The sequence below is a fragment of the Hypanus sabinus genome, chromosome 9, assembly GCF_030144855.1.
Source record: "Hypanus sabinus isolate sHypSab1 chromosome 9, sHypSab1.hap1, whole genome shotgun sequence".
Lineage (NCBI taxonomy): Eukaryota > Metazoa > Chordata > Chondrichthyes > Myliobatiformes > Dasyatidae > Hypanus > Hypanus sabinus.
In genome coordinates, this window is record NC_082714.1 from 103,332,062 (window position 1) to 103,356,402 (window position 24,341).

The window sequence follows — 24,341 nt, forward strand, 5'->3', positions numbered from 1 at the left end:
AAGAGGTTGTTGTGGCACCACTCAGCCAGATTTCCTCCTGTATGCTGCCTCATCACCACCTTTGATTCGGCTTATGACAACAAACTTGAATATGGCATTAACTTTCTAGCCTCAACTTTGTAAATTAACTTTTTGCATTAACTTTGTAGCCTTCTATGCCTTTCAGTACTTATCTAGATGCTTCTTTTAGGTTGTGGAATTATCTGCCTTCACCACTTCTTTAAGCAGCCCTTTAAGCAGTCCGACAATATTGAGATGTTCCCACGAATGGGAGAATCTTGAATAAGGACACATAGATACAAGATAAGGGGGTGATTATTTAAAACTGAGGTGTGAAGGAATATCTTCTCCCAGAGGGCACTGAAACTCTGGAATTATTCCACTGGTATATTTGAAAAGCAGGAAGTTATATTTTAGAAAGATCACAGAATTGAGAGTTATAGGGAACTGGAACAGAAGGGGAGTTGAGGCCTGGGCAGATCAGCTGAATGGTAAGGCAGACAAAGAGCCTGATGAGCTATCAGTAATCATATCTAGCTATCAGTATCTAGTAAGGGCCATCAGATCATACTTCCATTTGAAATGCATTTTATTTCTTTAATGCTTGCTTTGTTAATTGTCTATCATATCTTTTAACTGTATTTCTCAACGGTACTTTCTCCAGAAATGCATTCAGACACGGGATGTCTATGAACACAGAAGATGTAAAGATTTATTCACAAAGCTGCATAAAAAGACACATTAATCACACATCGAGTCTTTAAGACGGGGTGCAAACTGAAAATTTCAAATAATATTACATTGTTGTAAAGCAGAGAGCACCAAGGATGTCCTATCCCATCAAGACCACAGTATGAACACACATATTGGCGTGCAAAAGAACTGCATGGCAAAATGTACATTACACCAGTCTACCTCTGGCAATCTCCACTTCTTCATTATTGCCTTTTTTCAAGTTAAGAGTTTAATTTCTGGCTTAATACTATCAATCAAATTTTACATGAGGTCCTGCCATATTAGGATCCCAGGATAATTCTTGATCTGAAGGTTTTTAACTAGCCCCAGTCAACATATAAACTAGCATGTTCCTTGGCTGGTTGATCTAGGGAACTGCCTTCAAAATCCCTGCACTTCCCCATTTTGCCAGTTTGGTTTGTCTAAACTTTGTGAAGTTTAAAACTTCTCAAGATTATTACCAATATGCCCCTCCAATTTCCAGATTTATTTGTCTAAAACTTGGATTAGTGTGTTTATCAACAATTCCTATAGTAATTTCTACCTTTTTTCTCTTAACTGGCAACAACTTAATTTTTCAACTATCCTATCCACACAATCTTTTGATGTTATCCATTATTATCAAGGTGCTCTTTACTGTTTGTTTATGTTTTCTAGAAGTCACACCTGGTCACTCTACAACCAGATATCAGAAAAGACAACTTAAAGTCATTTAACTCTGGTAGTGGCATTTACTGTATATTTTAGATCTAAATATCCTCATGTTGGGCACATTGCAAGAATTGCACTTCAGACTCAAGTTCAGCAGTCTCTGTGAAAGTAACTTGTGTTGCAGAGACCCACTGCAGATTTGACTGTAATGTTATAAACTTTTAGACAGAGTGCTTCCAATTTTACTATCTTTGCATGTGATCTCTGTCGTTAATGCTGTTAAACTCTTTGCCTTTTCTAACTTACTTGACTTTATTTCACTCTACAGACTTGATTCCGTTCTTCGGATGTCTACTTCTCCCCCTACTCACCCTCCAGCTTCTTTTGGTTTAGAGCAACGCACGCAAAATGCCGGTGGAATTCAGCAGGTTAGGCAGCATCTATGGAGACAGTCCTGATAAAGGATCTTGGCCCAAGACATCAACTGTTCATTCATTTCCATAGATGCTGCCTGACTTGCTGAGTTCCTCCAGCATTTTGTATGTGCTACTCTGGATTTCCAGCACCTGCAGAACCTCTTGAGTCTTAGATTTTGAGCCCTCTCTCCAACATGAATTATACAATTTTGCAGGAGATCGGGCTGAGTTCAGTCTAAGGGGAGTCTGTCCCAAAATGGCAAGTCAATCGTTCCCCAGTGCCCCAGAAAATAAAATGCCCTGTCCCATTCTACCTTTATATTTACATGTCTACTCTGTGCCATTGTCAATGTGTACATGGCATTGGTAGCAATATGGAGAGTTATTACCTTTGTGGTTTTGCATTTGAATTTATAATAAAGCTCCTCAAATTCCCTCAGCAGAACCTGAATTCTAGCTCAGCCTGCATACTAATTCCAACATGAATGACAAGTGGATGCTTTGTCTGCAGTCACAGTTCCAACTGACTGTAGTCCATGGATGCCAAGAGTGGTATCTATCACTCTAAACATTATATTCAACTACATTCCTCTTTTTCTCCTCTCACATGCTACTGATTGTATTATATCACAATCTTTACAGTCACAAAATCAAAAGTAGCAAAGCAGGAGTTGGCAATCAACTTCCTGAGTTTGCTCCTTCATTCATTAAAGTCATGGCTTGTCCATTTCTTAGCATTCCTTGTTCTTGTCCAGATTAAGCAAGTTTCTCACAGATGTCAAACAAGGGCAATAGCTGGAAGCTCTTCCACCACTGCTTCCGCCTCACTGGCCAGCCCAGGACATCATAAGCCCCTGCCACAGATTGGGAACCAAAACTAAACTGTGGCACTGACTCTTGGGTTGAAGTGTCCGTGCTATGCCCCACTGTCCCTGAAACATTACAATGTCTTGCATGTAAGTTTGGCTTTGCCAAGAACAAGCTCCTCAAAATATGAGTGCCACAGATTTGGCTATCTGGGACCCTGCTTTCTGTGAGTAGCCACACCGGAAAAGTGGAGCCCACCTCCTTCCGAATAATCCCCATCTAACCTTGCTTGGATATTCAATTGATGATTAATTGCTTATTTAATAAATTCACTTGCTCTTTTAACTAATTAAAGTTTATAAGTTAAATTAATGAAGTATCAGTTTTAGATTCCCACTTTAACAGCTGAAGCTTAAACAGATCACAATGCACTAAAGACATAACACCACACAGCTCCTCTGTCCCAAGTTCACAACCTCCCTCAGTAAGAGCTTTTGATCGATATTCCTATGAGGCTCCCCAACAAAATAAAGCAAAATCAGGCTATTTATAGTTGTAGTAAATTCAGAATAATTAATGTCATCACCTTCATTATCAAAGCAGCTGAAAAAATCCTCAGTGAGGTAAGTAAAAGAAGATTGCCATTAATGTGAAATTTTTACCGAATCGACTAATGAAATCACAAAGGTACGAGCTTACAAGTGGTTTCAATGAAATGACCAATGATGAAGTTCAAATGGCTTCTCTTTCAGCAGTTTTGGAGGTTATGTTCTTGTCATTGTTCTAGCTGTTTTCCACCCTCCTCCTCTCCTGATGTATCTAGAGTCACTGGAGAGTGACCAGCAGTGACCATCTCACACTGGCCAACTGGCCGTGACCAGGGGCAGCTTCTCTGAAATCTCACCCACTGAGAGTTCATTCCATATCTCTATCCAAAGCCGTAGATGTTGAGAAATCATGAGGCAATGATGAGCCCAAACCTCTTTCTCGCAACACACACGTTATGTCTGGTAGAGATTGATAACAGGGTTTGGTCCGACCCCCATCGAACCCACTCCCAAGCAGCAATGAGCAAATCTCTGCACCAACCTCAAACACCCAACCTATGAGATTTGCCATGGATGGTTGCAGCACAAAGAACTTCAGATCAGGACAATCAATGTCCTTGAACCCACCTGCACTGAGAGTGACCACTTTGTCAGTTCAATGCTTCCATCAGAACAGGAATCCCTTAGTACACTGATCCAATGAGAAACATTACCGGTGATTAAACTTCACAGGGTTCCTTGGGTGCAGCGTTATAGAAATAATGTGTTGAAGGCAAAATAAAATGCTCTGGATTAAAATAAAAGCCACAATATTTCAAGGGAAACCTGTTGAAGTCCATGGAATGTTGCTTCAGCCACGGATTCATGGCAATGCGATGTCTCTGTCCACCCACTGTCTTCCCGTACTTCCATTAGCATCTTGTCCACAAATGAAGTCTTCCCTCCCGATCGAAGTGGCAATGTGGTTCTGTTCCTCCTCAGAGGGGTGGCTGTCCTTGCCCTCTTCCTGGATCCCTGCGTGCAGTCCACTCTCCGGTGTCGGTATGCCATCTAACAGCCTGTCTGCGCAAGCCACACCCTTGACGTCCTCCTCTTCCTTTCCTCTCGTCATCTGAAAGACAGAGAAGCCACGTGAGACACATCTCATCATATGGACTGCAAGGCGTTTCACAACCTGCCTTCTGCAGCACAACATTCCTTCCAGGGGAAGCAATGGCTAATACCAGAGGCCATTGTTTTAAGGTGAGTGGAGGTAAGTGTCGGCCGGGGAAGTGGGGAGGACATCACAGGGAATTTCTATTTTTTACCCAGAAGAGTGATGAGTTCTGGAGGTGGTGGTGCAGGCTGATACACTGGGGACATTTAAGATGCTTTTAAATAGGCACGTGGATGGATGAAAGAAAAAGAAAATCAAGGGTATAGGCAATGTGGGAGGAAAGGGTTAGATCAATCTGGAGTAGGTTAAAAGGCTGGCAAAACATTGTGGGCTGAAGGGCCCATTCTTTGTATATTGTTCTATATCAGGCGTGTCACCAATGCCAGCTGATCCCCTCGTACAAACCCCCAGTTCATCAATCCACAGGAGATGGAGTGGAATGGAAGTTCATCAGAAGGGTTAACAATATACACGTCAGCTCAGGGACAGGGTTAGATGGGAATTCATTAAAATATATTTCATCTGAGGTGACAGGCCTTCAGGGTCCTTTACCTGAAAGAGTGGTGGAGACATACAGGAAGTACTTGCAGGAGTACTTAAGGGCCAGCTCATATTTATCTGCCCCTGAAAGGTGGTGAGCCATGTTCCTGAACAGAGCTAGATTCCGGGAAGCAGTACTGAGCTGGGAGATCTTCATCTGCTACAATGGACACACCACCTCCAGTTGCGAGAATCTGCCGGCTGGGGGGAGGCCTGAGAAAGCTGGGACCGTGGCCCTTATGCTGACCAGCTGGGGCTCGATCTGGGGGTTTACTCAGGTGTGGACAGAGTGCAAGGCCTGAAGTAGAAGAGTCCTGAACAAGCTGGGGCCACTGGATGTCTGGAATAACTTTGAGAGGCATGGCGTATCGGAACGCCCTCCAACAGTGGGAACTCTGGACCTTAATGCTGTGGATGTTCCTAGGCAAGCTGAGATTCCAACAGCGAGAGCTATTCTGAGCACTTGGTATTGCTGGATCTCTTCAAGTCTAGGACAGTCTCAGACCAGCTCAGGTCACTGGAACAGGTAAGTGGACTACCCAGTGCTAAATTAATATAGTTTTACCAGCTTCCAGGAACTGTGAAAACATTACAGGCTGAGGAGCTCAGAGCAGTTAGCTATTATTAGGATAACACTCACCCGCCTTCTTATGGCGTCCTTGGCAGCATTCAGATAACCTGCAGAGGAAGACAAGCTGCCTGTTACTAGAAAGTGGGTTTCTTTGTCCTTTTGCTGCAGACAAGCTCCTTCCACTCCCAACTGACTAAAGGTTTTAATCACTATTTCTGGTTGATAGCAGAGACGATTTTATTTTTAGGTTTCTGTTTTGTGTTGTGACACATACTGAGGCATAGTGACAAGCATACCATTATTACAGATCAAATCATTACACAGTTCATTGAGGTAGAATACTGTAGGTCAATGAGAGAGTGCAGAATCAGGTGGAACAGCTAAAGAGAAAGTGCAGAGCAGATAATAAGGTGCACGGTCAGAACAAAGTAGATTGTGATATCAAGAGCCCATCCTATCATACTAGGGAACCATTCAATTGTTTACTGTTAATTACATTTAATTTTTGTCATGTGGCTGGCACTTATTACATCACATCAGTACTAATCATCTTTATAAATAAAGTAACGTTTCTGAGTTTTTTGTAAAACTTGTCCAACTGAAACTCAAGCCACTGGGAAACTGAATAACTTAATTAGGACATCTTGTTGTGGAAAAAGGTGAAGAACAAGCCAAGTCTCGAAAGGACAGGGAGGTGGGCAGAGGGGTTGGGGGTACTTCATTGGTAAAAAAAAAAATCATATCCATAGAAAGTGACATAAAAGCAGGTGCTATAGAAACTTTGTGGGTAGAGTTAAGAAACTGCAAGGGTAAAAAGATCCTCATGAGAGTTACAGAGGCATGCAAAAGTTTGGACACCCCTGGTCAAAATTTCTGTTACTGCGAGTAGCTAAACAAGTAAAAGATGACCTGATTTCCAAAAGGCATAAAGTAAAAGATGACACATTTCTTTAATATTTTAAGCAAGATTACTTTTTTTTATTTCCAGCTTTTACAGTTTCAAAATAACAAAAAAGGAAAAGGGCCCAAAGCAAGAGTTTGGGCACGCAGTATGGCCAGTACTTGGTAGCACCCCCTTTGGCAAGTATCACAGCTTGTAAACACTTTCTGTAGCCAGCTAAGAGTCTTTTAATTCTTGTTTGGGGGATTTTCACCCATTCTTCCTTGCAAAAGGCTTCTTGTTCTGTGAGATTCTTGGGCCGTCTTGCATGCACTGCTTTTTTTGAGGTCTATCCACAGATTTTCGATGATGTTTAGGTCAGGGGACTGTGAGGGCCTTGGCAAAACCTTCAGCTTGCACCTCTTGAGGTAGTACAATGTGGATTTTGAGGTGTGTTTAGGATCATTATCCTGTTGTAGAAGCCATCCTCTTTTCATCTTCAGCTTTTTTACAGACGGTGTGATGTTTGCTTCCAGAATTTGATGGTATTTAATTGAATTCATTCTTCCCTCTACCAGTGAAATGTTCCCCGTGCCACTGGCTGCAACACAAGCCCAAAGCATGATCGATCCACTACTGTGCTTAACAGTTGGAGAGGTATTCTCTTCATGAAATTCTGCACCCTTTTTTCTCCAAACATACCTTTGCTCATTGCGGCCAAAAAGTTCTATTTTAACTTCATCAGTCCACAGGACTTGTTTCCAAAATGCACCAGACTTGTTTAGATGTTCCTTTGCAAACTTCTGATGCTGAATTTTGTGGTGAGAACACATGAAAGGTTTTCTTCTGATGACTCTTCCATGAAGGTCATATTTGTGCAGGTGTCGCTGCACAGTAGAACAGTGCACCACCACGCCAGAGTCTGCTAAATCTTCCTGAAGGTCTTTTGCAGTCAAATGGGGGTTTTGATTTGCCTTTCTAACAATCCTATGAGCAGTTCTCTTGGAATGTTTTCGTGGTCTTCCAGACCTCAACTTGACCTCCACCATTCCTGTTAACTGCCATTTCTTAATTACATTACGAACTGAGGAAACAGCTACCTGAAAATGCTTTGCTATCTTCTTATAGTCTTCTCCTGCTTTGTGGGCATCATTTATTTTAATTTTCAGAGTGCTAGGCAGCTGCTTAGAGGAGCCCATGGCTACTGATTGTTGGGACAAGGTTTGAGGAGTCAGGGTATTTATAAAGCTTTGTAATTTGCATTACTGGCCTTTCCTAATGATAACTGTGAACAAGCCATAACCCTAACAAGCTAATGTCTGAGATCTTGGTAAAAGTTATCTGAGAGCTCAAATCTCTTGGGGTGCCCAAGCTTTTTCATGGCGCTCCTTTCCTTTTTTTCACTCCAAAATTGTACAAAACAAAAATAATACACTAATCTTGCTTAAAATGTTGAAAAGAATGTTTCATATTTAACATTATGACTTTTGGAGATCCGTTCATCTTCTATTCATGCAACAGAAATTTTGACCAGGTGTTCCCAAACTTCCCAAATGCCTCTGTATATACTGGCCTAAGGACAGAAGCCAGGATGTGGGGATATAAATTAGAATGGGAGATAGAAACGGCATGTGAAAAGCTAAGTGTTATGATTGTCATGGGGGATTTCAGTGTTCGGATAGATAGGGAAAATTAGGTTCATGCTGGATTTCAAGACAAGAAATTTCTAGAATGCCTATGAGATGGCTTTTTTAAGAACATCTTGTGGTTGAGCCCACTAGGGAAAAGGCAATTCTGGATTGGTTGGTGTTTAATGAATCAGATTTGATTTGAGAGTATAAGGTACAGGAGCCCTTAAGAGGCAGTGATCATAATGATATGAATTCACTCTGCAGTTTGAGAGGAAGAAGTAAAGTCAGATGTATCAGTATTACAGAAGACGAAAGGGAACTACAGAGGCATGAAAGAGGAGATGGCTGAAGTTGATAGGAAGGGGACATTGACGGGCAGGCCAGTAGAGCAGCAATGGTTGGAGTCCCTTGTTAATTCGAAGAGCAAAATTGGTTCATCCCAAAGAAGAAGAGCCATTCTAAAGAGAGAATGAGGCAACCATGGCTAACAAAGGAAAATCAGAAGCAAAAGAGAGGCATATAGCATAGCAAAAGTTAGTGGGAAGTTACAGGATTGGGAAGCTTTTAAGAACCAACAGAAGGCCATTAAAAAAGCAAAGGAGAGAAATATGAAGGTAAGCTAACCAATAATATAATAAAGAATACCAAAATTGTTTGCAGAAAAATAAAGTGTAAAAGAGTGGCTGGAAAATATTGCTGGAGAGGTAGAAATGAGGTACAAAGAAAGGGCAGATGAACTCAATGAGTGTTTTGCATCAGTCTTCACTGTGGAAGACACCAACAGTATACCAGAAATTCAAGAGTGTCAGGGGACGGAAGTGAGTGTAGCCACTGTTACTGAGAAGATGCTTGAGAAGCTGAACAGCCTAAAGGTAGATAAATCACCTGGACCAGATGGACTGCACACCAAAGTTCTGAAAGAGGTAGCTGAAGAGATTTTGGAGGCATTAGTAGTGTTCTTTCAAGAATCGTTAGATTTTAGAATGGTTCCAGAGGACTGGAAAATTGCAAATGTACTCCAATCTTTATGAAGCGAGGGAGGCAAAAGATAGGAAATTACAGACGAATACCCTAACTTCACTTGTTGGCAAGATGTTAAGAGTCCATTATCAAGAATAAGGATTCGGAGTACTGGAGGCACAAGATACAACAGGTTGAATTCAGCATGGTTCCCTTACAAGGAACTTTTGCCTGACAAGTCTGTTGGAATTCTTTGAGGAAAAAACAGGTAAGATAGACAAAGGTGAATCAACAGATGTTGTTTCCTTGAATGTTCAGAAGGTTTTTGACAAGGTGTCGTGCATGAGACTGCTAAACAAGATATGAGCTCATGACAATACAGAAAAGACACTGGCATGGACAGAAGATTGGCTGATTGGCAGAAGGCAAAGAATAGGAATAAAGGAGCCCTGTTCCTGGTTGGCTGCATGCAACTAGTGGTGTTCCACAGGGGTTGATGTTGGGTCTGTTATCACGTCATATGTTAATGATCTAGATGATACAATTGATGGAGTTTTGACCATGTTTGTTAGGTGGAGGGTCAGGTAGTGTTGAGGATGCAGGGAGTCTGCAGAAGGGCTTGAACAAATTAGGAGAATGGGCAAAGAAATAGCGGATGGGAGTACAAGGTAGGGAGGTGTATGGTTATGCACTTTGGTAGCAGGAATATAAAGTTTTAGACAATTTTCTGCACAGGGAGTAAATTCAGAAATCAGAGGTGGAAATCAGAAATATGGGAGTACTCATACAGGATTTCCTAGAGGGTAACTGGCAGGTTGTCTCAGTGGTAAGAAAGGCAAATGCAATGTTAGCAGAGTCCTAGAATATAAAATCAAGGATGTAATGTTAAGTTTTTATAACACATCTTTCAAACAGCATTTGGAGTTTTGGGTCCCATATCCAAGAAAGGATGTGCTGACATTGGAGAAGGTCCAGAAGAAGTTGATGAGAATAATCCTGGGAATGAAACGGTTAATGTATCGGGATTGTTGGATGGCTCTGGAGTTTAGAAGAATGAAGGGAGATTTCACTGAAAGACCTAGATGGAGTGGACATGGAGATGTTCCATTAATGGAAGAATCTGGGACCAGAGGACACAACTTCAGAGCACATCCTTTTAGAACAGAGGAAGAATTTCCTTAGCCAGAGGGTGGTGATTCTGTGGAATTCATTGCCACATACAGCTGTGGAGGCTGAGTCATTCGGTGTTTTTAAACCAAAGGTTGATAGGTTCTTGATTAACAAGGGTGTCAAATGCTATGGGAGAAGGCAAAAGAATGGGGTTGAGAGGCAAAATAAATCAGCAATGATCAAATGCTGGCACAGACATAATGGGCTGAATGGCCTAATTCAACACCTACGTCTTATGATAAGGTGATCAACATATGCAACACTTATTTGGAAATTTATCATGTGACACAAACAACACAAAAGGCATTTTAAGGACTTGCCAACTGGTAAGGGTTGATTCTATTAACCAAGTTTGGTGCTGATAGTGATATCTAAAACTCATAAAATATTATGAGATGAAGTGCTGTGGCTTGACATTCAACTTCATTTGAAGCTGTCTAATCCAGAAAATGGTAAAGCTCAGCTGAACGTTTGGCTACTTAACGGTGACTGGATACAAAACATCCACTACTGCAGTAACAAAAAGAAAATTGCTGGACATATTCATCAGTATCCATGGGTAGAAAACAGTCCCTCTCTCCCCATAAACACTCTGACCTGCTTAATGTTGCCAGAATTTTGTGCGTTTGCTCTGCAATATGCAGCAACTGCTGCCTTCTGATTTGCTTTGGTTACACTGTGAGATTAAACAGTGTTATAAACTAGCACAAGAGTCAGGGTAATTCTCAAAGCAGATGACTCACCCAACCGGTCGCAGACAAACAGAATTATAAGGACGACAATAATCAGAGCCAAGGGAATAACTGCTCCTTTGCAACACCCTTTGCTTGGTAATGGAACACCTGAAATAAAAAGCCAACCTCGATTAACCTGGTCTTGAAGTTTACCTTAAAACCTGTCAAAGTTCCTCTCAGCAGGCAGAAGCACCTATGAGATCACTGCCTGCACTGTGGGCTTGGAGGACGGGCTCTACCCATTCCCAATAGTTATGAAGCCTTTGGTTTGAACACCTGCAGTCCATGGGGTGAAGGTGCTGTGGTGGGAGCCTTCCCGGGATTCTAACAATTATGGAATGGCAATATTTCAATGTCGGGGTCCACTCTGAACCTCTAACCTCCCCGTCCACTCTGAACCTGTAACACTCCACATAATAACGACTAACCACAGCATCTTCATCAAACTTACGTTGCTTATGGAGAAAGGCTGTACATTAGCATTCATGTACTTCCTCACACCAGTTTCTGGACCCAAGACACCGACAGGAACATCAGCACATTGTCTCCAGATTCTCAGAAGATCTTCCCTTTATAAGCTGCAGCCAAATGGTCCTCGGTTTGTACAATCCCCCTCTGTCTCTCCCCGAGATCAGGGAGACCCATTATCTCACTCTGCGCTTCCCCAGCAACAGTGATTTTTCTACACTTTTCCATCCATTTCCCTCCTGTCCAATCCTTGCTTGTTTCTGAACAAAATAAAAACACAAAATGCTGGCAGAACGCAGCAGGCCAGACAGCATCTGTAGGAGGAAGTAGTGACAACGTTTCCTGCCGAAACCCTTCATCAGGAGTGAAGTAACATGGGATGGTCAAGGGGGGATAAGAAGTGTGGAGAGGGATGAAGTAGAGAGCTGGGAAGTGATAGGCTGAAGGGAAATGGGCTAGGGGGAAGGTGGAAAATTATGGGAAATAAAAGAGAAAGAAAGGTAGGGCTGGGGGGAGATTATAGTGAGGGGGGAAAAAGAGAGAGAAAAAGAGAACCAGACTAAATTTATAGATAGGGATGGGCTAAGGGGGGGGGGGGGCAGGGGTATCAACGGAGGTCTGTGAGTTGAATGTTCATGCCAGCAGGTAGGAGGCTACCGAGGCGGGAGATAAGGTATTGCTCCATCAACCTGCGTGTGGCCTCATCTTGACGGTAGAGGAAGCCATGGACAGACATGTTGGAGTGGGCGTGGTCTGTGGAATTAAAGTGTGTGGCCACAGGGAGATCCCGCCACTGCTGGAGGACTGAGCATTGGTGTTTGGCGAAACGGTCTCTCAGTCTGCAGCGGGTCTCCCCAATGTGTAAATGGCCACATCGGGAGTACCGGATACAGTATATCACCCCAGTTGACTCGCAGGTGAAGTGGTGCCTCACCTGAAAGGACTGTCTGGGGCCTGGGATGGTGGTGAGGGAAGAAGTGTTGGGGCAGGTGAAGCACTTCTTCCGTTTGTAGGGATGAGTGCCCGGAGGGAGGTCCGTGGGGAGGGATGGGAGGGATGAGTGGACAAGGGAGTCACGTAGGGAGCAATCCCTGCAGAAAGCCGAGAGTGGTGGGGGGGAGGGGAAGATGTGGCTGGTGGTGGGATCCCGTAGGAGGTGGCGGAAGTTACGGAGGATTATACATTGGATCTATAGGCTGGTAGGGTGATAGGTGAGGACAGGGGGACTATCCCTGGTGGGCTGGCGGGGGGATGGGCTGAGGGCAGAGGTGCGTGAAATACAGGAGATGTGATGGAGGGCAGAGTTGATAGTGGATGAAGGGAAGCCCCTTTCTTTAAAAAAGGAAGACATCTCCTTTGTCCTAGAATGAAAAGCCTCATCCTGAGAGCAGATGCGGCGGAGGCGGAGGAATTGAGGGAAAGGGACAGATTTTTGCAGGAGACAGGGTGGGAGGAGGAATAGTCTAGGTAGCTGTGGGAATTAGTAGGTTTGTAGTAGACATCGGTGGATAGGCTGTCTCCAGAGAGAAACAGAAAGATCTAGAAAGGGGAGGGAGGTGTCGGAAATAGACCAGGTGAATTTGAGGGCGGGGTGAAAGTTGGAGGAGAAATTAATGAAGTCGACGAGCTCAGCATGCGTGCAGGAAGCAGCGCCCATGCAGTCGTCGTAACGTAAGAAATTGTTTCTGAACAATTTCTTCTCTCCCAGTCCAAGGTGGAACTAACCTGGGCTGAGGCTAAGCCTGTTTCTCAGCGGGACAGTGGGGCAGAACGGGTTTCAGTCCCACTGCCTCACCTCTTTTTTCAGCACATTGATGACTGGATTTGCGTGTTGCTCGGATTTCCAGTGTCTGCAGATTTTCTCTTGTTTGTTTCATTGGTGCTGCTCTCTACACTTGGTCAGAACTCAAACGTTCCACTACCAATTTCCACATGTTCCACATCTGACACTTTCCTGCCCTTTCCTGACTTCTTTCTTCCCCAGCTCATTGATCAATAACCAATATCCATTATAATCCCACCAATTCTCACAGCTACTCTCTGTACACATCCTGCCCATTTCATCAGCCCATCATACCTGTTCCAATGATGAGGCTTTTCAAAGCAGTATCTTTAAGTTGCCTTCCTTTTTCCTCTACCATTGTTGAGAGTGGTCCCAATCAAGTGTTCTCTATTTTCAACACTTCCACTCTCATTCCCTCTCCTCACAGCAATTGGGAACCATCAATCCTCAACTTCTACCACACCAGCCTCCACATGCAATTCATCATCACCCAAGAATTTCCACCACATCAGCATCTCGAAATGCTGTTCACTCTGCAACCTCCTGGTCCCCCTCTCTGCCTCGTGGTGGTTTCTCCTGCAATGGCAGGATATGCAACAGCTGACCTCTCCCCACCATCCATTTACCCAAACAATTGTTCCGGGTGACACAGAGATTCACTTGTAGCTCTTTCAATCAAGCAAACGGCACTTGGTTCTCCTCACGTGGTCTCCTCTACACTGCAGACAGGGCAACCACTTCGCAGAACTTCTCCATGTAATCATTAGAGTGACCTAGAGCTGCCAGTCCCCCATCACTTTTAACTCCCTATCATCATTCTGTTCCTACACCATCTTCACTTCCTACACCTTCTCAACAAAGCTCAGAGTCACTCCCTCCTCTGACTTGCTCTGGAAACTCACAGTGTATTTGACAGTCCTTTCTTGATTACAGCGAACTGCCCAGTAACAGTAATACAGCTTCTCTCCTTCCACAGGTGCTGCTGAACCACTGATTGTTTCCAGCAATCTCATTTATGTCAGATTTCTTGCAGGCATCATGTTCTGAATCTCCTGATTCTTTTCCATCTCCACTGCCTCACCAGACAGATGAGCTGCCATTCAAAATCATTCATTCATTTCCCTCTCCAGTAACACACACTCCTGCAGTACTACATCGACTGTCACTTCCCTCTCCAGTAATCCAGCACTCCCGCAGTACGGTACCAAGTGTCATTTCCCTCTCCTACACAACAAAAAACATCTGTATCACCTACTCCACGCTCTGCAACAGATCGTCCCTCCTTTCTCCCAGCCCTCTCTGCAACTTGCCTCACTTCTCCGTTTTGATGAAAGGTGCTTAACCTGAAGCGTTACCCCTGGGTCTCACTTCACAGATGCTGCCCGACCTGCTGAACATCCCGTGCATCTTCTGTTGTTATTTAAAATAAACGGTGTCTGTAGTTTTTTTTAAATACTCGCTTCTTTACTCGGGTCCCGATTATTCAGAAGAGAAGGCCCCTTCCACTGGTGAGGGTACTCACTGCAGACAACGTCGTTCTGTGAGGTGCCAGGTTGAACTTCAACCAGTCCAAGTGATGCACAACTGAAAAAAAACAAATAACATTGAGACAAATTGTGACCACTCCCAAACTCCAAACCCACAGTGTGGAGTTGGTAGCCCTAGCCTCTGCTCAGATCACTGTGTTAGGGATGGGGGCATCTTGTCAGACACAGCCTGCAGGAATGAGTTCAAGTATTCACATTCTGGTTCATTTAATTATCACGTGTACATCAAAGTATACAGTGAAATGTGTAACTAGTAATTGGGTTATTATTGTCATATGTTATCATCAAAAACTGTTTTGCGTACCATCCAGGCAGATCATTCCATACATGAACAAGCTCTGATTAGTTTGGGGTGGTTGAGGATAGCTCAGGGGGACAGTTCTGCTGAACAGATGATCTGTTTCTCCTTGCTGGGAAAAGTGTGAGCAATACTACCATTGGCCGCATGGTGGCAGCAAAACTCAGCCATAAAAACTAGGCGCTCTCGAAAATGCAGGTGATTTTTCTGCCCTGTGGTAAAGTTCACAGAAAATTTCACGGACCTTGAGATTCATTTTCTTGCAAGCATCCCAAGTAGAACAAAGAAATACAACAGAATTAATTAAAAACTACACGCAAAGACTGACAATCTGCACAAAAGAAGACAAACTTAGAATCAGGTTGAATATCACTGGCATATGTCGTCAAATTTGTTGTTTCGTGGCAGCAGAATATTGCAATATATGTATAATAATAAATGATATAAATTATAATATGTGCTGCATATACTGTATAAAAATTAGAGTAGTGCAAAAAAAGGGGAAAAAATGAGGCAGGGTTTATTGTTCATTCAGAAATCTGGATGGTGGAAGGATAGAAGCTGTTCCAAAAACATTGAGCGTGTGGCTTCAGGCTCCTGTACCTCCTCCTTGATTGAGAAGATGGCATGTCCCAGGTGATTGGAGTCCGTAATGATAGATGTGCCCTTTTTGAAGCACCACCTTTCGAAGGAGTCCTCAATGCTGGGGAGGCTGGTGGAGCTGGCTGGGTTTACAACTTTAGCTCTTTCAGCACAGTGGCCCCTCCCTACCAGACCTGGTAGAGGAAAGAATCAGAATGCTCCCCACAGTACATCTGTAGAAGTGCTTCATGACCAGCCTCTCAAAACACTTCATCACAGTAAATGTAAGTGCAACTGGACGAGAGTCATTGAGGCTTGTTATCACACTCTTCTTGGGCACCAATATAATTGAAGCCTGCTTAAACGTACCTCAGACTGCCGAAGTGTGAGGTGAAAGATGTCAGTGAACACTCCAGCCTGTTGTTTAGCACAAATCTTCAGTCCTCGGCCAGGTACACCGTCCAGGCCAGACGTTTTCTCTCGGTTCTTTCCCCTGCTCACTTCACCACCTGGTATGAAGTCTCCAATGCACAGGATTTAAAGGTGCTGAAGAGGTTTGTAGATTTCAGCCAGCTCCATCAAAGGCACAACCATTCCCACCATCAAGGACACCATCATTAAGGAAACTCACCATTAGAGCCCTCTTCTCATTAGTATCATCAGAGAGGAGGTACAGAAGCCTGAAGACGCACACTCAATGCTTTAGGAATAGCAACATCTCCTCTGCCATCAGATTTCTGAACGGTCGATGAACCCATGTCACAACCTAAATATTCTTCTTCTGCACGATTTATTTTTAATGTGACTTTTTCGTATTTTTTGTGTCTTTAACTGTGCTGCAGCCACAAAACAACAGATTTCACCCTATGATTTTAACTAAGGGAGGCTAGATATTTATGAATCATACTCTACCCCACGTTGGTCCCTGCCCTAATCAGAGATGGCAAACAGCATCTAACATCTACATTCATAATTCTCTGACATCTCTCTGACATCAGGTAGATTGAAGTCAGATAGCTGAACACCTCACTGCCAAACATGACCCTGAGCTTCAGATCATCTGAAATCAAATTAGATTCACTTTGAAATTTGAACCTCTTTAATCAAATTCACCATACAACTGACTCTTTCACTGTTCAATTTAAACTCAGTATAAACTTAAGGAACAGCACCCAAAAAGACTTCCAGAATCAACTTCAAAGCTTTTCAGATCATAAATCCGACAATCCCCTAACTTTTCCTCTTGATTGAACCTCCCTGTAACATCAAAACCTACATTTTTTATTGCAATGTTTCCTCCGTTTGATTTGAGATATTAACTTCTTCCTGGAGACTTTTCCAGAATTCCAGAATTTTCTATTTTATCTTTGAAAGGCTATTTAACAATTATGAAATCATAGAAAAATATCTGTGCACAAAACAGAAAAGCAGGGTATCTTTCAGACAGGAAAATATTGATATACAAAAGGGACTTGGGTGTCCTTGCACACACCTTACTGAAAGCCAACAAGCAAGCGTAGTATGGAAGCCAAGCGGTACTTTAGCCTTTATCATAAACAGATTTGAATTCATGAGTAAGGCAGTCTCACTGCAATTATATCAGGTCTTGGTGCAACACACCAGGTGTATGGTGTATAGCTCGGATCTATTCACAAGACAAAGTATGCAACTTACAAGGATTACAATCCATGTATCTGACAGGGACTGCAGAGAAGATTCACCAGACTGGCACCAGGAATGGTGGGTTTGCCACACAATGAAGGACTGAGCAAGTAGGGCCTATTATTCTTTGGAGTGTAGCTCTTACTGGGCTCAGAAGGTAGACGCAGGCGATGTGTTTCCTCAGCTGAGTCCAGAATCAGGGATCACAGAATATGAGGCACTCCATTTGGAACTGAGGCAGGGAGAAAAACTGTCACCCAGAATCACAAATGGCGAACTCCAGTCCTCATTCTATGGTCTTCATTAGGAACCTTCTGGCAAAGATCATGGTGGAAACTTACAGAAATATGCCTGACTAGATTTGGCCTCCGTGAACCAAAACGCAGAAGCACGTTGAAGGTCACATGTGTAACCAGGTACGCACAGACTTGGTGATGGAACGTGAGGCAGCAAAGAGTCAGCTATGTTGCCAGGGTTGTGAGGATGTGTCTCTGAACCTGGCTAATCAGAGTTATAGAGACAAAGAGTTGTAAAAGCAGAAACAGGCCTTTCAGCCCAATGGGCACATGCCAACCAAGATGCCCCAAACCAAGCTAGTCCCATTTACCAGCATTTAGCCCATAATCCTTTAAACGTTCCCATCCCATGTACCTGTCCAAGTGTCTTTCAATTGTGTCAATCTCAATCATTTCCTTCGGCAGTGCATTCCACACACATGACACCCTTTGTATAAAAGAGCTGCCCCTCAGGTTCCCATTAAATCTTTCTCCTCTCACCTTAAACCTATGCTCTACAGTCCTTGATTCCCCTATCTGTACACACCTCTGTAGCTCACTCCTCATTCTCCTATGCTTTAAAGAACAACGAGTCCCAGCCTGTCCAAACACTCCCTCTGATTCAGTCGCTCAAGTCACGGCAACATGCTTGTACATCTTTTCAGCTCTCTTTCCAGTTAGATAACATCTCCCTATAGCAGCGTGACCTAAACTTAACACAACCCTCCAAGTGTGGCTTCCCCAGTGTCCTGCACAACCGCACTATGAATGCCCTGACTGATCGATCAGTGTGCCAAATGCTGCCTTCACCACTGTCTACTTCCCTCTTGACTTACTTCATCCATTCCCTGCAGGGCTCGATAGAGGATGTCACATTTGAATAGAATCCTTCTTTGCAATCTTCACACACTGTGCCCTGGAATTTCCGATCACCTGGCCAAGAGATTAAAGAAGATATTGTCATTACATTTCATCAACAGCTGTTGTCAGAACAAGCCTGTTGATCCATTATTACAACACATCAAATTTTAAATAAGGTCAGACCAAGTGGCAGGCGGGCTTGCTTTTCCACAAAAGTCATCTCCAGCTCGGCCCCATACCCTGAAAATGAGTCTTTTTAATTTCTTTCCAGCATTTATTCTATACCCGTCCAAATTCCAATAATTCGCTATCTGACCTTTCAGAAATCCCATTGTTTCAGCATCTGGTTCACCAGGTAATGTTCCCCACCCTCCCCTTAGATCCACCAGCACCTCATTTCCCCGCCTTCCTTCAAGACGCACCAGAGACTCAGACCCCTATTCCCCATGTCTCACTTGTGTCCCATTTCCCATACTCCCATGAGACTCCCTGGTCTCCAGTCTACGTACTCGTCTTACCACAACCCCAGTACCTAATCTTCCCTACAACTCACTGAAGTCCCAGTGCCTATGAATGCCAGTTCCTACACTCCCTCCAGAACTCACCAAATTTAATTCATACAGTGAGGCATCATCAAAAACAAGCTTTTTTAACATGTCAATCAAAGCTAATGGCCCTAATAATCCCAAATCCTGAACATGCCAGATTACTGATATTTTATCTACTTAACCATTTAAACACTGCATTCATGAAAAAAACATGTTACTTAATAGAAGAAAATGATTTCCTCATCTTTCATGAGCTCTTGTGATAATAGTGGTCACCAGCCCCTACCTCAGCCTTAGTAAAAGGCAAGATCGACCCCAGATCAATTAGTTACACGCATGCACACTGGGCAGAAAGAACGGAACTAAAACCCCGCAACCCGGAAACAATTTCTCAACAGTATTTGTGTATTTATTTTTCTTTTTTTTTCAGGATCCACTGGCAAAGTCTCAAAGATCAACCAGTCGATCGCGATCAACGGGTTGGCGACCACTAATCTTAAACATCTACCATCTTGTTGCCAAATGCTGGTGGAACAAGCATTTGCTTGCTCCTTAGGAGCCCAAAATAAACTTGCAAATCTCATGCTTGATAATTATCTCAAAATGGAGCAGAAAATTTTCTTTTATGTCAGAGCGTTTCTGATTTGTAAGTTAGAAATTCCATTAAAATTCTGATTGATAGCAGATATGGATCTCAGAATGCAATGCCTCCCAGGGAACCTGGGCTTTGACAAGCAGGCTGTGCTGGGTTGGGACTGGTTGCATCATGCCTGGTACGGAAACACTAACACCCAAGAAGAGGATGAACGGACATGCTCCACATACGCGATTTAACTTCCCAAATCCTAAGCTCACATTTCATCACTCAGTACATTGTTTCAAAAGGGAGCAGAGGGCCCTTGTGAGTCTTGGCAGCATATGTGAACCAAGGCCCCCAAGGGCCTCAGGGGATATGGGGGGACCTAAGCTAGAGTGAGGTTTAGGGGAGCACTCAGAATACGAAGAGATCAGACACTCTCTGACTGACAATTTACCATCAACTGACAATGAGTGTGATTGGCCAACATAATCACCGATACACATCCTATGAATGAATACATTTCAAACATCTGCTAAACCGTAATGCCATAAAAAAAACACAATGATTCCTAGATCTCATTTTTTTTTTATTTACGTATTCATTTACGGGATGTGGGTGTTGCCAGCTAAGCCCAGCCCTAGTTGCCCTTGAGAAGGTGGTAATGAGCTGCCTTCCTGAACTGCTGCAGTCCCTGAGGTGTGGGCACACCCACAGGTTGAGTGCAACTGCATTCCATTTTCATCATCCAGCAGGAACCCACCACCAGCCACACCTTCCTTTCTCATCCCCGCCAGCCATGTTCCTCACCCTATTAAGGAGAACCCACGAGTCCACGAAACCCTTTCCATCCTCTGGACCATTCCCACCTTCACCTCTAACAGTAGGAGGTCTAACACCTCCTCCCTCAACACCATCCAGGGAACTGCACGACATTTCCAGCTGAGACACCTCCTCCAAGCTGATCTACTGTATCCAGTGCTCATGAAGTGGTCTCCTATGCATCGGTGAAACCATACTTAGATGAGCCTGCCTTCTCCACTGCCACAGTAAAGCCAAATGCAAATTATTAGTACTTCAAACTCAGCATTTAACACCATCATTCATACAGGTCTGATCGAAAAGCTCCAGAACCTGGGCCTCTGTCCCTCCCTCTGCTACTGGATCCTCGACTTACTAACCGGAAGAGCACGATCTGTGCAGATTGGAAATAACATCTCCACCTTACTGACAATCAACTCCGGCACACCACAGAGATGTGTGCTTATAGCCCACTGCTCTACTCTCTCTACACCCATGATTGTGTGGCTAGGCATAGGTCAAATGCCATCTATAAATTTGCTTACGATACAACCATTGCTGGTAGAATTCCAGATGGTAACAAGAGGGCTTACTCGAGCAAAATATACAGGTAAGTTGAGTGGTGTCACAGCAACAACCTTGCACTCTATGTCTGTAAGACCAAAGAAATGATTGTAGACTTCAAAAAGGGTAAGACAAGGAAACAGAATTCAGTCCTCATACAGTAATCAGAAGAGGGAGAGTGAACAATTTCAAGTTCCTGTGCATCAATATCTCTGAGGACCTAACTTAGATCCAGCATATCGATGCAGCTACAAAGAAGACAAGGCAGTGGCTACATTCCATTCAGAGCTTGAGGAGATTTGGAACGTCACCAAAAACACTCACAAGTTTCTACAGATTCTAACTGGCTGCATGGCAATCTGGTATGGGAGGGTGGATCCACTGCTCAGGATCAAAGTAAGCTGCAGGGAGTTGTAAACTTAGTCAGCTCCATCATGGGCACTAGCATCCGTAGTATCCATGGATAAGGAGCGATGCCTCATAAAGGCAGCGTCCATCAGTAAGGAGCTACCAAGGACATGTCCTCTTCACATTGCTACCATCAGGAAGGAGATGCAGAAGCCTGAAGACACACACTCAACAGCTTAGGAACAGATTCTCCTCCCCTGCCATCCGATTTTTAAATGGACATTAAACACTACCTCACTACTTTTTATTTCTTTTTTCATTACTTTTTTAACACAAATATATTCTTGAATATATATTTTAAATACATAGAGAAAAAAACTGTGAAAAAATACATACATATTCACACAGATTTTCTCTATTGTTATGTATTGTGTTGTACTCCTGCCTCAAAGTTAACAAAATTCATGAGAAATACTGGTGACATTAAACCTGATACTGATTCTGATATGAGTAGTTGACAACCCAAACAATAATACCAAATTCCCAGTTTTCAAGTAACCCACTCCCCCACGTTCCTCTCACCAGTCCACCCAGGATCTCTCTCCCTCTGTGCACCTTATCATCCCCTCCCTCCGTCATTACCTTCACTCATCACTGGGTTCTATCTGCCCATCACCTACAACCCTACCTACCAGGTTTCCTCTCCCTTTCACAACCCCTCCACTACCTGGCTCCATCTGCCCACCATCCCTCTCTTATCTGGTGTCACCTGTCACCTACCAGCCTCTGTCTCTTCCTGCTCTTGGTCCCCTCCCCCATCTGATTCCCTCAACCCTAAATTCCCGTTTTCCTTTACTAATGTTCCAACCTATCACCAATTAACCCCTTGGCCCTCCTCTGTTTCCACCCACCCACCATCCCTCTCTTATCTGCCTCTATCTGTTATCTACCAGCCTCTGTCTCCACCTGCTTTCCCTTTCCTCCCCTACTTGGAACCATCAACCTAACAGTCTCTAATTTTTTTCCCTCATGTTCTCACCTATCACCTGTTAACACTCCTTGTCCCCCAACTGGATTTAACTGTCCATCACCACCACCTCATCAGATTCCATGGATCACCTTCCAGCCTTATCTTATAGCCTTCTGTCCAAGGGGCTTCCTTCCCTCTATGCTCTCAACCCTGATGCAGTGTGCTGGCCTGAAATGTCAAACATCCCTTTGCCGCCATGGACCTTGTCTGACCCACTGAGTTTCTCCAGCAGATTATTGCTTGCTCCAGATTCTAGCCTCAGCAGTCTCATGATTTTTATGGAGTCAGAGAGTCCTGGCCATTCAGCCCATTTAGTCCATGCCAAACTGCCTACTCCCATTCACCTGCACCAGGACCATAGCCTTCCAAACCCCTACCATCATTGTACCTACCAAAACTTTTCTTAAATTTTGAAATGGAGCTCGCACACACCACTTATGCTGGCAGCTTGTTCCACAACCTCACAACCTTCTGAGCGAAGAAGTTATTCATCATGTTCCCTTTGAACTTTTTACCTTTCAACTTTAACCTGTGACCTCTGGTTGTATAAGCCCACCCAACCTCAGTGGAGAAAGCTTGTTTGCATTTACCCTATCTATACCCCTCATAATTTTGTATACATCTATCAGATCTCCTCTCAATCTTCTACAATCCAAGGAATAAAGTCCTAATCTATCACTAGAACTCAGCTCCTCCAGACCTGGCAACATCCTTGTAAACTTTCTCTGTACTCTTTCAACCTTACTTATATCTTTCCTGTAGGTAGGTGACCAAAACTGTATACAATATTCTGAACTAGGTCTCACTAGTGTCTCATAATTTCAACGTAACATCCCTTCTCTTGTACTCAATACTTTGATACATGAAGGCCAATGTGCCATAAGCTTACTTTACAGCCCTATCTCCATGTGACAACAAATTATAGATCTGTGTTCCCAGATCCCTTTGTCCTACCACACTCCTCAGTGCCCTACCAATCACTGTATAAAACCTATCCTGACTGGTCCTACCAAAATGCAACACCTCACATTTGTCTACATTAAATTCCATCTGCCATTTTTAGACCATTTTTCCAGCTGGTCCAGATGCCTTTGCAAGGCATGATAGCCTTCCTCACTGTCCACTACACCCCAACCTGAGAGTCATCCTGATTCAGTTCACCACATTATCATCCAATTGTTGATATAGATGACAAACAACAAAGGACCCAGCACCAATCCCTGCAGCACTCAACTAGACACAGGCTTCCAATCAGAGAGGAAACCATCTACTACCACTCTGTCTTCTCCCGCAAGGCCAATGTCTCATCCAATTTACTACCTCTTCTTGAATGCTGAGCAACCGAACCTTCTTGACCAACTTCCCATGCAGGACCTTGGCAAGTTCCTTGCTAACGTCCATGTAGACAACATCCACTGCCTTGCTTTCAGCCACTTTCCTTGCAACTTCCTCAAAAAACTCTATAAATTCGGTAATACATGACCTACCACGCACAACGCTACACTATTTTTACTCCATTCACGCCTGTCCAAATGCTTATATATATGGTCCCTTAGAATACCTTCCCATAACTTTCCCACTACTGATGTCCAGCACATCGGCCTATAATTTTCTGGCTTTTCAAGGCTTTCTTAAATAGCGGAACAACACTAGCTATCCTCCAATCTGTTGGTACCTCACCAGTCACTAAGGGAGATTTAAATATCTCTGCTAGGACCCTGGTAATTTCTGCACTTGCCTCCTGCAGGGTTTGAGGGATCTCATTGTCAGGCCGTAAGAATTTAGCCACTCTAATTTCCCTCAGGAGAACAAACACCTCTTCCTTTATAATCTGTACGGGATTCATGAAGTTCCCTCCAGCCTATCACTTCCCAGCTCTCTACTTCATCCCTCCCCGCACTTCTTAACCCCCCCCCCCGAACATCCCATGATACTTCACTCCTGATGAAGGGTTTCGGCCCGAAACGTCGTCACTACCTCCTCCCATAGATGCTGTCTGGCCTGCTGAGTTCTGCCAGCACTGTGTGATTTTATTTATTTCCAGCATCTGCAGATTCACTCGTGTTGCCCCGTCTTCATGAATTTGATGATGCTTTGCCCCACTTCTATAGATGAAACATAGAAAAATAAAGGCTATGCACTAGGGAAATTCTAGGCAGTTTTTAGAGGAGGTTACATGGTTAGCACAACATTGTGGG

General features: G+C 43.7%; 1 protein-coding gene across 1 annotated transcript in view; it reads right to left on the reverse strand.

Annotated features, from left to right (window-relative positions):
• Positions 1 to 686: 686 nt before the first annotated feature.
• LOC132399674 (tumor necrosis factor receptor superfamily member 5-like) overlaps positions 687 to 24,341 on the reverse strand; it is an 86,958-nt gene continuing 63,303 nt past the window's right edge. Inside the window, exons 5-9 of the mRNA XM_059980321.1 lie at positions 18,251 to 18,347; positions 14,573 to 14,634; positions 10,809 to 10,907; positions 5,494 to 5,531; positions 687 to 4,268 (exon numbers count right to left, since the gene is read on the reverse strand). Coding sequence (XP_059836304.1) covers positions 4,020 to 4,268; positions 5,494 to 5,531; positions 10,809 to 10,907; positions 14,573 to 14,634; positions 18,251 to 18,347 — 545 coding nt within the window. The 3' untranslated portion in view covers positions 687 to 4,019. The remainder of the gene's footprint in view (positions 4,269 to 5,493; positions 5,532 to 10,808; positions 10,908 to 14,572; positions 14,635 to 18,250; positions 18,348 to 24,341) is intronic.